The sequence below is a fragment of the Thalassophryne amazonica genome, chromosome 6, assembly GCF_902500255.1.
Source record: "Thalassophryne amazonica chromosome 6, fThaAma1.1, whole genome shotgun sequence".
In the NCBI taxonomy this organism is placed as follows: domain Eukaryota; kingdom Metazoa; phylum Chordata; class Actinopteri; order Batrachoidiformes; family Batrachoididae; genus Thalassophryne; species Thalassophryne amazonica.
Genome location: NC_047108.1, coordinates 3,869,354 through 3,886,586, shown reverse-complemented (window position 1 = coordinate 3,886,586; position 17,233 = coordinate 3,869,354). Strand labels below are relative to the sequence as shown.

Sequence of the window (17,233 nt, the reverse complement as noted above, 5' to 3'; positions counted from 1 at the left end):
ATAAATACAAATGTTTATTATAAATGCAAAAGGAAATAATTGAACAAGGACTGCAGTGTGATTGTAAAGTAGGATTTCTGTGACATAAACCTCATGATGTTTTATATATGTCATTTAAACTTGTAATTTTGTCAAAATATGTAATTGCCTTTAATGTTATCAGGATGCCCCCCTCGTGGCGCCGGGAACGCGTTTTGTACTATGATCAAGGTGAAATGAAAGTGAAAGTGTGTGTTTAGGTGTATAGTATTTGTTCATTGGGGGTTCGGTATGGACGGGTGGGTGTGCGTGTTTGGGGGTGAATGTGTCCGACCAATAGTGGGCTGGTCCAGAGGAAAAATGCCAGGGCCGAAATTTGTTCCCAGTACGACCCTGGTGTGTGGTGGTGCTGGGGTGGGGACAAGGTGGAATAAATGAGATGAGATATACTTTATTGATCTCACAGTGGAGAAATTGCATTTACACTCCAGTTACCTCAGACAGCAATTAGTCCACAATTATTACTTGTTTACTATAATAATGGCAAACATCAGAATTAAAGACCTTCTTGTAGAAAAGATGGTGTCAATAGCGATCAGAGACCAGCTATCAATTCCATGGTTAATCCAATAGTAGTCCAATAGAACCAGTATCCAATATAATTTGAGGAATTCACAGTCTGGTGAAGTAGGGACTTGAAGGTTAAAGCAGAGATAAAGAAGAGTGGAGGAGATGCGACCGCCCTCGTCAGAGTCCCAAGCTGATAAATGTGACTGAGTTCAAAGTAATGTTTGCAATGTTTCTCAGCAGCTATTTGATATATGTGTCAGTTGTCACTTTACAAATATGAATGAAGTTCCTCCCAAATCAATTTTTCTGATATTACTGTGTAAATTCATACATCAATATACAAATAAGGAATGTACAATGGTAAAAAATATTAGCATGAGTTGAAACATGGAATGTTCCATTCAAGGAATCAAAGTATTTGCTCCACTGTACAAATGAAAAATTACTATTTGTTTTATACGAGTATGACACCTACTAAATATATCATTTGCAATTTATTTAAATGTAGCCAGCGTATTTACCAAATTTTTCATAAGTCGACATATGCTGGCTAAATCGTCAAGGTGTGACAGGCCATTTAAAACAAAACACATTCTTCTTGTAGGAACAGGAAGCAGACAGCAGGGGGCAGAGTAGGCTACGCATCCAACTAGCAGTTTATTGCAGCAGCTGCTGACACACACTGAGCTGAGTGTGACTCACTGAGGAGTTCAGTGGGGTCTGTGGAAACACACCTACTTTCCTGCAGCTAGAAAAAAAAAAGAAAAGCGCTTCAACAGCCGTTAAAGATGTCCCCACAAACACTGCGGCTACTGGTTTTGTTTTTTGTGGTGTATGTCTTGCTTTTGTTTCTGTGGTACAGTGAGGAAAATAAGTATTTGAACGCCCTGCGATTTTGCAAGTTCTCCCACTTAGAAATCATGGAGGGGTCTGAAATTTTCATCTTAGGTGCATGTCCACTGTGAGAGACATAATAAAAAAAAAATATCCAGAAATCACAATGTATGATTTTTTTAATAATTTATTTGTATGTTACTGCTGCAAATAAGTATTTGAACACCTGTGAAAATCAATGTTAATATTTGGTACAGTAGCCTTTGTTTGCAATTACAGAGGTCAAACGTTTCCTGTAGTTTTTCACCAGGTTTTCACACACTGCAGCAGGGATTTTGGTCCACTCCTCCATACAGATCTTCTCTAGATCTTTCAGGTTTGGAGTTTCAGCTCCCTCCAAAGATTTTCTATTGAGTTCAGGTCTGGAGACTGGCCAGGCCACTCCAGGACCTTGAAATGCTTCTTACGGAGCTCCTCCTTAGTTGCCCTGGCTGTGTGTTTGGGGTCATTGTCATGCTGAAGACCCAGCCATGACCCATCTTCAATGCTCTTACTGAGGGAAGGAGGTTGTTTGTCAAAATCTCGCAATACATGACCCCATCCATCCTCCCTTCAATACGGTGCAGTCGTCCTGTCCCCTTTGCAGAAGAGCACCCCAGAGTATGATGTTTCCACCCCCATGCTTCACGGTTGGGATGGTTTTCTTGGGTTTGTTCTCATCCTCTAAACATGGTAAGTGGAGTTGATTCCAAAAGGTTCTATTCTGGTCTCATCTGACCACATGACCTTCTCCCATGCCTCCTCTGGATCATCCAGATGGTCACTGGTGAACTTCAAACGGGCCTGGACATGTGCTGGCTTGAGCAGGGGGACCTTGCTGCCCTGCAGGATTTTAAACCATGACAGCATCATGTGTTACTAATGTAATCTTTGTGACTGTGGTCCCAGCTCTCTTCAGGTCATTGACCAGGTCCTCCTGTGTAGTTCTGAGCTTTCTCAGAATCATCCTTACCCCACAAAGTGAGATCTTGCATGGAATTCCAGACCGAGGGAGATTGACAGTCATCTTGTGTTTCTTCCACTTTCTAATAAATAATCATAACAGTTGTCTTCTACCAAGCTGCTTGCCTGTTGTCCTGTAGTCCATCCCAGCCTTGTGCAGGTCTACAGTTTTGTCCCTGGTGTCCTTAGACAGCTCTTTGGTCTTGGCTATGGTGGACAGTTGGAGTGTGATTGATTAAGTGTGTCAACAGGTGTCTTTTATACAGGTAACAAGTTCAAACAGGTGCAATTAATACAGGTAAAGAGTGCAGAGTAAGAGGGCTTCTTAAAGAAAAATTAACAGGTCTGTGTGAGCCAGAATTCTTGCTGACTGGCAGGTGTTCAAATACTTATTTGCAGCAGTAACATACAAATAAATTATAAAAAAAAAAATCATACATTGTGACTTCCAGGTTTTTTTTTTTTAGATTATGTCTCTCACAGTGGACATGCACCTAAGATGAAAATTTCAGACTCCTCCATGATTTCTAAGTGGGAGAACTTGCAAAACCGCAGGGTGTTCAAATACTTATTTTCCTCACTGTACGAGGTCTGTTAGAAAACTATCCGACCATTTTATTTTTTGCAAAAACCATACGGATTTGAATCACGTGTGATTGCATCAGCCAAGCTTGCGAACCTTCGTGCGCATGCGTGAGTTTTTTCACACCTGTCAGTTACGTCATTCGCCTGTGAGCACGCTTTGTGGGAGGAGTGGTCTAGCCCCTCGGCGGATTTTTATTGTCAGGAAAATGGCCAAAATTTTGATGCAGCAAAGCGGCAGTCGCTTTGCTGCATCAAAATTTTTTCAGAAACTGTGAGAGACAGCCAGGTGGAAACCATTCGGAAAATTCAGATGGCTTTTGGTGAAGATCTTATGGGCATCACGCAGATTAAGGAGCATTAGAACTGGATTAAAGACAGCCCACAGCGGCTGAGGGCGCGATGCGCTTCGAGCGGCCATCTACAGGCTGAAACGACCAGATCATTTCCAAAGTGAAGGCTGTGTTGATCCAGGACGTCGTTTGACTACCAGAGAAATGGCAAGAGATGTGGACATAGCACTTTTTCAGCACATTACACTGTTACCGGAGATTTTGTAATGAAAGACGTGCGGCGGAATTCGCGCGTCAGGACGGAGCCGCGTAATGGCGCAGAACAAAAAGCACCTCCGTGTTGGAAGTCTCACTGGACATGCCCAGCTCTTCCACCATTCGGAAGATTCAGACGGCTTTGGGTGGCATTTCAGTCGAGTGAGTATCCGAGAAATTGTCGAAGATCTGGGCATGTCACAACATGTCCTGTGAGACCAACACGGAGGTGCTTTCGTTCCGCGCCATTAGCGGCTCCGTGGTGAATTCCTCCACTCCTGTTTTCATGACAAAACAAATAATGTCACATGAAATACAATCCACCAATAAAATGACAAGGCTCTATTCGGGTGTCATAAATCAAACAGTTAAGATCAGTAAGCCTCTTCCAGAAGCAACTATGGACCACCACACCCCTATCTCCCTCAGGTTTCACATGAGTATGTATGTTCTGGATTAGGAGCAGATCCTTTCTTCCTCAATACTTTGGACTTTCCATCACTTTGACAGAGGTTAATGGTCTCATTAGGTTTGTTCCACAACTGCTGTGGCTTATTCATGCCTACTCTATATCTGTTTATTCCAAATAATGGTCACAGGGGATGCTGGAGTCTATCTCAGTGATCACTGGATGAGAGGCAGTGTATACCCTGGACGGAGGAACATATAGACAGACAAACTCAAACCACACTCTCACACCTACAGTCAGTTTCGAGTCACCAATTCACCTACACGTCTCTGGAAGAGAGAGGAAGCCAGAGCACCCGGAGGACACCCACACAAACTGGGGAGAACATGCAAACTCCACACAGAAAGGATTAGGCAGTGACGTCAGTGCTAACCACTAAAAAGATATGCTGCTGTGGCTCATATTGGAACTTTTTTGTAAATTCCAATCTGGTTTTGGGATTTTTCCTGAGAGAAGGTGCTTGCGCTTTTTTTTTTTTTTTTTTTTTTTTTTGCTGTTGCCTCTTGGAAGTCTTCTTCAAGCACTGGGTAGTGAATCTTTCACCCTGCACTGTGAAGGTTGTTGGTGATGTCGCTGACTGCTGTTTTGGGGTTTTTCTTCAAAACTCAACATCATTTCTCTTCTTCGACCCATCCAATGCCTGCTGCTCAGTACACCAGTAATTTTTCTATTTCAGGACATAGAAAACAGTGCTATGTTCTACGCTGTTTAACACATATACACATAAATACCAGGAATAAGTCTGAAATTCTAAACTGTTTTTTCATGTTTATCTTTATTTCTCAAATTCTTCAGTGTACAGCAAGGATTAATTAGATTGGCCTTGGTGTTGCAATACTTTAAGTCAATCTCACACACACAAACTGAAATATTTTACCTCGCCAAATGCTCCTCTGCCAATCACCTTCAGAGATTCAAAGTCTTCAAGACCCAGTCGAGTGCGTTTCAGACGGAGAAACTCTGTTTCTTTCCTTGCATGTTGAGAACGCCGGATACGTTTCTGCAGTGCAAAAACAGGATCAACTCCATTAAACATATAACCACAGTTAAGGCCCTGAGACCCACTGGTGCTGATGCTCATCTCCGGATTCCGTTCCATGATACACCAAGTTTCCCCTTTTTTGAACACTGTGATAAATTCTTGAATATTCCAGAAATTGATATATATTTAAAACCTACCTAATGAACTCAAGATTCAGTGAACTCTGACACACCAGATCAATTAAAATGCAACTTTGTTTTGTTTATAGACCACATTAGTCAGAATGTAAGACTGTGTTGTTTTTTTCTTAGAAACATCTGAGAAGTACAATGCCTTGCAAAAGTACAACCCCAATTCCAATGAAGTTGGAACGTTGTGTAAAATGTAAATAAAAACAGAATACAATGATTTGTAAATCCTCTTCAACCTATATTCAACTGAATACACCACAAAGACAAGATATTTAATGTTCAAACTGATAAACTTTATTGTTTTTGTGCAAATATTTGCTCAGTTTGAAATGGATGCCTGCAACACGTTTCAAAAAAGCTGGGACAGTGGTATGTTTACCACTGTGTTACATCACCTTTCCTTCTAACACTCAATAAGCGTTTGGGAACTGAGGACACTAATTGTTGAAGCTTTGTAGGTGGAATTCTTTCCCATTCTTGCTTGATGTACGACTTCAGTTGTTCAACAGTCCGGGGTCTCCATTGTTGTATTTTGCACTTCATAATGCACCACACATTTTCAATGGGCGACAGGTCTGGACTGCAGGCAGGTCAGTCTAGTACCTGCACTCTTTTACTACAAAGCCACGCTGTTGTAACACGTGCAGAATGTAGCTTGGCATTGTCTTGCTGAAATAAGCAGGGAGGACCCTGAAAAAGACGTTGCTTGGATGGCAACATGTGTTGCTCCAAAACCTGGATGTACCTTTCAGCATTGATGGTACCATCACAGATGTGTAAGTTGCCTATGCCATGGGCACTAACACACCCCCATACCATCACAGATGCTGGCTTTTGAACTTTGCTGGTAACAATCTGGATGGTCTTTTTCCTCTTTTGTCCAGAGGACATGATGTCCATGATTTCCAAAAACAAATGGAAATGTGGACTCATCAGACCACAGCACACTTTTCCACTTTGTGTCTGTCCATTTCAAATGAGCTCGGGCACAGAGAAGGCGGCGGCATTTCTGGATGTTGTTGATGTGTGGCTTTCGCTTTACATGGTAGAGTTTTAACTCTCACTTGTAGATGTAGCGACGAACTGCGTTAACTGACAATGGTTTTCTGAAGTGTTCCTGAGCCCATGCGGTAAGATCCTTTACACAATGATGTCAGTTTTTAATGCAGTGCCGCCTGAGGGATCGAAGGTCATGGGCATTCAATGTTGGTTTTCGGCCTTGCCACTTACATGTAGAAAGTTCTCCAGATTCTCTGAATCTTCTGATTATATTATGGACTGTAGATGATGGAATCCCTAAATTCCTTGCAATGTTCTTAAACTGTTGGACTTTTTTTTTTTTCATGCAGTTGTTCACAAAGTGGTGATCCTCGCCCCATCTTTGCTTGTGAACGGCTGAGCCTTTTGGAGATGCGCCTTTTATACCCAATCAAAGAAAAGCAATCAAAGACAACTTAGCGCAGCATTGATTAACATTGACACTGAAAAGGCTTTGGATAGAATTAGATGGCGTTTTCTTTATAAAATACTGAAGAGATTTGGCTTCAATAACCAATTTATTAATTGCATAAAAGCTCTTTACAATAACCCCACTGCCAGGTTGAAGATTAGAATCAGAATCACCTTTATTGTCATTGTAATTTACATTGCAAGGAGATTTGAGTGCAACTCCAAAAGGTGCTTATCTGAGGTGCAAGTAATTATTAGCCAAATAAAAGGATAATAAAATAAGTTTTATCAAAATAAATTATCTAAATATATGTACAACTAAAAATAAGATGTGGACAAAATATAAAATGTAAAACAAGAAATTATGTACAACTGTGGAATGATATTGCACATGGTTTAGAGATATTGCACAAGAAACTTGAAAAGTGCGGATTAGAGTGATTTGTTATTGTTCAGTGCAGTGATCGCTCTGGGGAGAAAGCTGTCCCTGAGTCTGTTTGTCCTAGTTTTGATTGACCTATACCGTCGGCCGGAGGGTAGTAGGCCAAACAAGTGGTTGCTGGGGTGGGATGTGTCTTTGCAGATGCTGGCAGCTCTACTGAGGTAGCGAAAGCTGGTAATGTCTTCCAGGCTGGGCAGAGAGCAACCAGTGATCCCCTGGGCCGTTTTGATCACCCTCTGCAGCGCTCTCCTGTCTGCTGCTGAGCACCCCCCCATACCACGCTGTAATGCAGTACATCAGGATGCTCTCGATGGTGGCTCTGTAGAACAACACCAGCAGCTTCTCCTCCAGATTGTTTCTCCTGAGCACCCTCAGCAAATGGAGTCACTGCTGGGCTTTCTTCACGATCAATGTGGTGTTGGCAGTCCAGGAGAGGCTGTCAGAGAGCTGCACTCCCAAGAACCTGATGGAGCTGACCCTTTCCACACAGTTCCCTTGGTTGTAGAGTGGGGCTGGGTCAGCCCTGTTCTTCCTGAAGGCCGACTGACCTCGTCTCTGTAATCAGACTCACCCCCCCCGAGATGAGCCCAACCACGGTGGTATCGTCAGCAAACTTTATGATGGTGTTTGAGAGATGGGTTGGAGAGCAGTTGTGAGTGTAAAGCGTGAACAGAAGGGGGCTCAATACACAGCCTTGAGGGGAACTGGTGCCGAGTGTGATAGTGGAGGAAAGGTGGGGGCCAAGTTTCACGGACTGTGGGCGGTTCGTGAGGAAATCCTTGACCCACTGGCAGATGGGGGTTGAGATGCCCAGATTAATGGCTCTCTAACCAGTATCTTTAACCTCAATAGAGGTACAAGATAGGGATGCTGCCTCAGCCCTTCCCTTTTCGCTTTGTTTATTGAGCCGTTAGCCCAGGACATAAGATAAAAATGAATTGGAAGGGATCAATATCGCAACACAGGAGCATAAAGTAGGGCTGTTTGCTGATGATATTATTGCTGACTTAAAAAAAAAAATCCTCATGTAACAATCCCCAAACTTTTGAACATATTGGAAAATTTTGGTAAGACGTCAGGGTATAAATTGAATATCAAAAAACACAGATACTTTGCCTAAATTACACACCAAATCACAAAATCAGGAGTAATTATCAAATAAAGCGGGATGCAAAATCAATAAAATATTTGGGAGTGATAATAACACAGGATTTAAATAGTCTGTATGAATCTAACTATTGTACAACAATCAAATCAACAATAAAATTTAAAAAGACATAACACATTGGTCTACATTAATTTTAGATTTTACCTCAAGGATAGAGGCAATAAAAATGAATATACAGCCCATACTATTATACGTCTTCCTCTCACTCCCTATTAGGATCCCAGAATCTCAATTCTCTGCATGGAACAAGTTAATATGTAGGTTTATCTGGGCAAATGCTAAACCTAGCATAAAATTCAAAACTCTCCAATTCGACAAAGAATGGGGGGGGTGTTGGGGTCTTGCCCTGCCCGATCTTAAACAATATTATTGTGTGGCTCAGCTGCGATATATGGTATACTAGTGTTCACCTACATATTATGCAAAGTGGAAACATATAGAGTTCAGCCTAGGTAAGGTGCCACCTCCTGCAAAATTATCAGGGAAAGAATTTACAGACCATGAAGGAGTTATTTTAGGAGAAACCTTGTTCGAGATTGTTAAAAACAAAATGGAAGGAGATAGTAAATTATTAATATGGCCCTCTCTGACTCCGAATTTTGGCCCAAATAAGTTCGATGATACATTCACCGAATGGTCAGGGAGGGGAATAACAGCAATATGCACACTTGCTGAAGGGAAAACTTTTAAGACCTTTGAATAGTAAGGAAGGAGAAAAGGACTTGTACCGATTGGCCAGACAAAGGGACAGAGCTGGAAAGGATGTGCAGCAGATTAGGGTGGTAAAAGATGCACATGGTAATGTGCTGACAAGTGAGGAGTGTGTGCTGAGAAGGTGGAGGGAATATTTCGAAGAGTTGATGAATAAAGAAAATGAGCAAGAGAAAAGGCTGGATGATGTGGTGAGAGTAAATCAGGAAGTAAAAGAGATTAGCAAGGAAGAAGTGAGGGCTGCTATGAAGAGGATGAAGAGTGGAAAGGCAGTTGGTCCAGATGACATTCCAATGGAGGCATGGAAATGTCTAGGAGAGATGGCAGTAGAGTTTCTAACTAGATTGTTTAATAAAATCTTGGAAAGTGAGAGGATGCCTGAGGAGTGGAGACGAAGTGTGCTGGTTCCTATTTTCAAGAACAAGGGTGATGTGCAGAGCTGCAGTAACTACAGAGGCATAAAGCTGATCAGCCACAGAATGAAGTTATGGGAAAGAGTAGTAGAAGCTGGCTTAGAAAACAAACAGGTGAAGATCTGTGAGCAGCGATATGGTTTCATGCCGAGAAAGAGCACTACAGATGCAATGTTTGCTCTGAGAAAACTGTTGGAAAAGTACAGAGAAGGACAGAAAGAGTTACATTGTGTGTTTGTGGACTTAGAAAAAGCTTATGATAGGGTGCCAAGAGAAGCATTGTGGCATTGTATGAGGAAGTCTGGAGTGGCAGAGAAGTATGTTAGGGTAGTACAGGACATGTACAAGAATAGTGTGACAGCGGTGAGATGCGCAGTCGGAATGACAGACTCATTCAAGGTGGAGGTGGGATTACACCAAGGATCAGCTCTGAGTCCTTTCTTGTTTGCAGTGGTGATGGACAGGTTGACAGATGAGATCAGACAGGAGTCCCCATGGACTATGATGTTTGCAGATGACATTGTAATCTGTAGTGAGAGTAGAGAGCAAGTTGAGTCTAGTCTGGAGAAGTGGAGATATGCTTTGGAGAGAAGGGGAATGAAAGTCAGTAGAAGCAAGACTGAGTACATGTGTGTAAATGAGAGGGAGCCCAGTGGAATAGTGCAGTTACAAGGAGTAGAAGTGGTGAAAGTAGATGAGTTTAAATATTTGGGGTCAACTGTTCAAAGTAATGGAGAGTGAAGAAGAGAGTGCAGGCAGGGTGGAGTGGGTGGAGAAAGGTGGCAGGAGTGATTTGTGACCAAAGAATATCAGCAAGAGTGAAGGGGAAAGTTTACAAAACAGTAGTGAGACCAGCTATGTTGTATGGTTTAGAGACAGTGGCACTAACAAAAAGACAGGAGGCAGAGCTGGAGGTGGCAGAGCTGAAGATGTTGAGATTCTCTTTGGGAGTGACAAGAATGGACAAGATTAGGAATGAACATATCAGAGGGACAGCTCAGGTGGGACGGTTTGGAGACAAAGTCAGAGAGGCGAGATTGAGATGGTTTGGACATGTGCAGAGGAGGGACCCAGGGTATATAGGGAGAAGGATGGTGAGGATGGAGCCACCAGGCAGGAGGAGAAGAGGGAGACCAAAGAGGAGGTTCATGGATGTGCTGAGAGAGGACATGCAGGTGGTTGGTGTGACAGAGGAAGATACAGAGGACAGGGTGAGATGGAAAGGACTGATCTGCTGTGGCGACCCCTAACGGGAACAGCCGAAAGACAAAGAAGAAGAAGATGATCAACTCAAACAAGAGTTTAAACTTGAAAACAGAGATTTGTTCCGGTACCTACAGCCATGACACTTTTATGAAAAAGAAGTACAGAAGCACTTATTAGTGGAGATTAATGACACAATTTTATTTTCGGTAGATGTATATAAAAGAACTCCCATTAAGACTGTATCGAAACTGTATAACTGTCTTAAAAAGGGCAATGGGATGAACTCCTTGTATGTAAAATCAAAATGGGAACGTGAACTCAGTGTATCATTGTCTGAGAGTGATTGGCTTTCCATGTGTAACGCACAACAATCCACAACTAGCTCGAGAAGATGGCGAGAATTCAGATGAAAAAATCTCCACGTTTTTTTTTTTTCTTACCCCACATATAAAGACCAAACAATTACAGCAACAGCAGAAATGTTGGAGAGGATGTGGGCATGAAAACGCCAATCACTACCATATCTTTTGGTCATGTGAAAAAATACAAACATTGTGGAACAATGTAATTCAACTGAAGGAGGAAATTTTAAATTCTAAAATACCTAGGGATCCATGGCCTGTGTACAGTGGGGTAAAAAAGTATTTAGTCAGTCCCTGATAGTGCAAGTTCTCCTTAGAAAGATGAGAGAGGTCTGCAATTTTCATCATAGGTACACTTCAACTATGAGAGACAAAATGAGAAAAAAAAAAAAAAAAAAACATCCAGGAAATCACATTGTAGGATTTTTTTTTTTATGAATTTAGTTGTAAATTATGGTGGAAAATAAGTATTTGGTCAATAACAAAAGTTCAACTCAATACTTTGTAACATAATCTTTGTTGGCAATGACAGAGGTCAAACGTTTCCTGTAAGTCTTCACCAGGTTTGGCCCATTCCTCCATGCAGATCTTCTCTACAGCAGTGATGTTTTGGGGCTGTCACTGGGCAACATGGACTTTCAACTCCCTCAACAAATTTTCTATGGGGTTGAGGTCTGGAGACTGGCTCGGCCACTCCAGGACTTTGAAATGCTTTTTACGGGGCCACTCCTTTGTTGCCTGAGCAGTGTGTTTGGGATCATTGTCATGCTGGAAGACCCAGCCACGTTGCATCTTCAATGCTCTCACTGATGGAAGGAGGTTTTGTCTTAAAATCTCACGATACATGGCTCTGTTGATTCTTCCCTTAACACAGATCAGTCGTCCTGTCCCCTTTGCAGAAAAACAGCCCCAAAGCATGATGTTTCCACCCCCATGCTTCACAGTAGATATGGTGTTCTTGGAATGCAACTCAGCATTCTTCTTCCTCCAAACACAACGAGTTGAGTTTTTACCAAAATGTTCTATTTTGGTTTCATCTGACCACATGATATTCTCCCAAACCTCTTCTGGGTCATCAATATGCTCTCTGGCAAACTTCAGACAGGCCTGAACATGTACTGGCTTAAGCAGGGGGACACGTCTGGCACTGCAGGATTTGAGTCCCTCTCTGCGTAGTGTGTAGCCTTTGTTACTTTGGTCCCAGCTTTCTGCAGGTTATTCATCAGGTCCTTCTGTGTAGTTCTGGGATTTTTGTTCACCATTATCATGATCATTTTGACCCCACAGGATCACAGTGGAGCCCCACATCGAGGGAGATTATCAATGGTCTTGTACGTCCTCCATTTTCTTACAATTGCTCCCACAGTTGATTTATTCACACCAACGTGCTTGACTATTGTAGATTCACTCTTCCCAGCCTGGTGCACATCTACAATTTTCTTCCTGTTGTCCTTTAACAGCTCTTTGGTCTTGGCCATGGTTGAGTTTAGAGTCTGACTGTTTGAGGCTGTGGACAGGTGTCTTTTATACAGATAATGAGTTCCAACAGATGCCATTAATACAGGTAACAGGTGGAGGACAGAAGAGCTTCTTAATGAATATGTTACAGGTCTGTGAGAGCCAGAAATCTTGCTTGTTTGTGGTTGACCAAATACTTATTTTCCACCATAATTTACAAAGAAATTCTTTAAAAATCCTACAATGTGATTTCCTGGATTTTTTTTTTTTTTTTTTTTTGCATTTTGTCTCTCATAGTTGAAGTGTCCCTATGATGAAAATGACAGACCTGTCTCATCTTTCTAAGTAGGAGAACTTGTACAATCAGGGTCTGACTAAATACTTTTTTACCCCACTGTATCTGGGACTTATACCTGGTGAAATAATTAAAAAGAAAGACACATACCTTTTCAAAATGTTGTCAATTGCGACTAAAAAGGCCCTGACAAGGAACTGGCTGACAAGCGACCCTCCAATGACAAAACAATGGCTGGATATTGTCGAGGAAATATATACTATGGAAATATTAACCTTTCGTTTGAGAATCAGAGAATCAGAGAAGAGGACTTCAAAAAAAAGAAAAAAGAAAAAAAAAAAGGCAGAAATGGACTGCATTCAAGATTAAATTCCAGCCATAATGGACTTAGAGGACTTGTCCCTGAAACTCTCCTCCTGTTTTGTTTTTTCTTTTTATTTCCGTTATTTCCTGTGTTCTGATTATGTTTTAGTACTGTTCTTGAAAAATTGGTTAAATAAAAAGTGTTTAAAAAAAAATCTTGTCTTTGTGCTGTCTTCAATAGAAAATTTGTGGAAGAGGATTTACAAATCACTGTATTCTGTTTTTATTTACATTTCACACAACATCCCAACTTAATTGGAACTGGGGTTGTATTCGGCCCCCTGGTATTTCACAAACTGTAATTTGTTTATGCCATTTCAAATACAAAAAAAAAATAAATCAGGCTTCTCAATATAAAAATTTCTAAAATTATCTTCCTTAAACTCAAACTCAAAGCAAATCTCTACAAGTTGATAAAAATTAAATAAAAATATAAAATGATGGGTTGCATAAGTAATGGGCCCCTTTGGTATAATATCTGAGAATAAAAGTAAGTCCCTTCGCCTGCTCCCTTGTTTGCACTTGGGGTCGCCACAGCAAATCCAAGGTGGATCTGCATGTTGAATTGGCACAAGTTTTACGCCGGATGCCCTTCCTGACGCAACTCCACATTACATGGAGAAATGTGGCAGGGGTGGGATTTGAACCCGGAACCTTCTGAACTGAAACCAAGCGCATTAACCACATGTCCTCTGGCCACACGAATGTCCTGAATGCTGCACGAAGCTTTGTGTGGAGTAGACAGTTCTCAAAAACTGAGTAACTGTGCAAGAAGGACAAGAGTGAGGAAAGCCACTAAGACATCCAGAAGAAGTTATAGGCTGTTATTGGGGAAATTGTGCATAGTGCACGCTTTGCATTTTGTATCCCAAGTTATACAGCTTCACGATGAAGTGGGTATAGAGGAGGATTTTCTTTCACCAAAACATCAAATCTAGGCTTGTATCTCAGATGTACCTTCTGGCAAATTGTAGTTGATCTTTCAGGTCTTCTTTTTAAGAAACTGAGTTGGCCATAGATATGACTACCATAAAGAGACACAAGTTGCATTATGCAGAGTTTCTCTAATCACAGCCAGAGAAGCCTTTAACTCCTACAGACTTGTCATGCGTTGCTTGGTGGCTACCCTCACTAGTCTCTTTCTTGCACAATCACTCAGTGTTTGAGAAATGCCTACTCCAGACAGGTTCACAAAATGAATGAATGAATGAAGGATAAAAGTATCCATCCCCAAAGTCATCTCAAGAAAACTGAATGCAAAAGTGACACTTTAGTTGTTACACTAATGAGGGGTACATACTTCTGCATGGCAGTGTTTTGTTGTTGATATAGTATATCATGGTGTAAGATATTTGTTCTCACTGTAAGTTTAAAGGCCTTAAGAATTTTTAACATAAATTACCCCGAGTTCTTTTTTATTTAATGTCATAAATTAAAATATGTAAAAGCTGAAGAGAGCATCAACTTTTTCACTGCACTGTATGTTGTGCCTCACCTGATTTCAGGCTGTCCACAACCATAACAGTAGGTTGTCAAAGTCCAGCGCTGCTCAAATTTTGCCACAACACATTAGGACACTGCAGAAGTGTGACACTCACCTCTTCATCAGCCAAGCCTTCTTGATCCATCACTTTTTCCAGCTTCTGCTGCCTGCAATGAATGTGCATATTAAAAATCAAACAGACTCTTTAGGAGCAAAATTAGTGACACAATGGCTTTGTTCAGACTGCCAGTTATTACATATCCATTTCAAATTTGATGTCACTGGCTGACTGTCCACATTATACATAGCAAGAGACCTGATCTAATCTGTGTATCCATGGGGCAATCCTCATTTTCTTGTCTTATCCACCTCGGTATGACATGCCAATGCTAATGAGATTGTGCCCGCAGGGCATGAGAACAGAGTGGAAGCAAGGGTGGAATGGCTTTTGGTTGGTGGGCGGGGGGCTTGGAATGACTGTCTTGCTCCACTTACCAGAGTGGTACCGGACCCACTCACAACATCCATCTGAAGCATGACAGATCCAGAATACTTTCATGTATTAAGCCTGAAACACACTGCTACTGTCAGCGGTGGGGGTAGAGTACAGCTCAAGGGGTTTCTGGCAAACAGTAGTTCATTTTTTTTTTAAGAAAGTCCTTTTTTTCCACTCCACTATGAAGCTCTATAACTCCTGTTACAACAGTAGAAACCTATAACCCTTTTGTAGTTCTCATTTATGTCTTAGTGGCTTCCCTCACTACTCTCCTTCATTTCTGAGAAGTGTCTCCTCTACACAGATTTAGCAGACGATACCTTACTGTGCCATTTCAAATTCTTAATGATTGACATGGGTGAAGTCCAAGATATATTTAGTGATTTGCAAAAGTCCATATATCTATCCACAGACAGGCCACAAAAATCTGGAGCCAAAGTGATGAGTTTTTGAGAAGTCAGGGACAGATTCGGGGGGGTGGGGCACCCACATGCCCCCTCCTCTTTCCTGGACCAAAAAAAAAAAAAAAAATCCCTGCCGAATGCTGTTTCTCAATCCTCTGTTCAGCAACAAGTGACTCAGGTACATATTGAGGGATCACTGTTGCCCAATGCCGAAGGCTGCGGGCAACAATGATCCCCAAGGGGTGACACCATTATGCTGCCCGATAAACCAGTCACCATTTGTTTTATTATACATCTGTGTAGGTAATAAATTTATCTTTACAACTGTGTGAAAAATTTGCTAAGTCATTTCCCATTCAAACTCAGGATTACCCAGAATGCCAATACCCTTATCCTTAGGATACCTGGATATCCCGTACCGTACGTAGTGAGTTCATGGTACTCTGTTTCAGCCTCTGGACAGACTTGGAGCGCAGCAGTGGGAAGCTTCTCAAACTCGTCGGGTGAAACACCATGCAAATCTTTCCCGTCGTCCTTTGCTAAAAACTCCTTGAACAGTGCGGGACGTTTCTTGATACTTTTCGCGGTACTCTCACTGTCTTTCTTGGATAGAAGAGCATTTATACCATCAGTATCCATGGACGCAAACCTTTTGCTTTCCGCCATGATGTTGTCTGCGACGCATCACCCCTGCACATGCGCGAAACATTGGTGCCCCGTTATGACAAAATCGGTCCGCAATCACTCATAATGTTGCCCGAAATGGTGCAGAATCAGTTGATAATGTGGCTATTGTTAATTTTGGATGATTTATTGTGAAAAGTATTGCAATTATTACATGCGAATCAGCCAATCAGAACGAAGGATTTCAGTCAGATGTATAATAATTTTTTTTCCCAGACCATGATTCAGCAAAAGTGTTCACGTTTTTAGCCACAGACATTTTAAATATTCTCGGTTACTTGTCATCATAACATCACAGCATCACGTTCAAGATTGTACAATACAAGCTCAAATTAATAAAAAAAAAATGGTATAATGTTTATTTTCTCTGTGGTGTAATTTGTGAAAAGGTATGTGCCAAAATGCAGGAAATGGCACCTAAAAATTCAAAAATATGTTGGGAGCCAATGCCCCCAGACCAACCCCTAGTCATGCCTTACTCATTTGCATATCCAAACCCCCTTTATAAAATTCTGGAACCACCCCTGGAAGTGTCCACTTCAGACAGATGTACCATACCAATGTTTCCATTTCTGAAGCACTGATGTAAATGAAGTCCAAGACATATTCAGTGGCTTGGAAATGTTCATGTATCCATTCCCTGATTTGTCTTCAGAAAATGTGGTGCGAATTTGCTCCCTTCTGATTTAATGAATTCCAGGGTTTTCTGTGTTACTCTTACACACATACATACACACAAACGTGTAACATTAGGGTGGTTCCGAAAAACAAATTCAACTTTTTCAAGGCGCTTCATCATTTTTTGGTTCCTTTAGGGGTAAAAATGAACTGGGTGAAATTTCATGAGATTTGAAAAATATTAACCATTGCTGCCTGTTTTATGTGACATGCGAGTGACATTCTGAGTTATGGACTGGATCAGTGATGAAGGTGGGCCATGGAGAGAAAAAAAAAATATATTTTTTTTTGGCAAAATTTTTTTATGTTTTTTTTTATATACCGTATTTTCCGGACTATAAGTCGCACTTTTTTACATGTTTTGGCCGGGGGTGCGACCTATACTCCGGTGCGACTTATAAATGAAAAATATACCGGTAGGATCTCAATTAATTTACTGTAACAAAACAATTTTACGTGACAGA

The 17,233-nt window shown here is 41.4% G+C and overlaps 1 protein-coding gene across 4 annotated transcripts in view; it reads right to left on the bottom strand.

Annotated features, from left to right (window-relative positions):
- The window catches only part of LOC117511773 (serine/threonine-protein kinase 38), a 79,743-nt gene that overhangs the window by 38,491 nt on the left and 24,019 nt on the right, over window positions 1-17,233 (bottom strand). For all 4 annotated transcript variants that reach the window (XM_034171668.1, XM_034171671.1, XM_034171669.1 and 1 more), the window contains exons 3-4: window positions 14,623-14,674; window positions 4,862-4,984 (exon numbers count right to left, since the gene is read on the bottom strand). In XM_034171668.1, coding sequence (XP_034027559.1) covers window positions 4,862-4,984; window positions 14,623-14,674 — 175 coding nt within the window. The remainder of the gene's footprint in view (window positions 1-4,861; window positions 4,985-14,622; window positions 14,675-17,233) is intronic.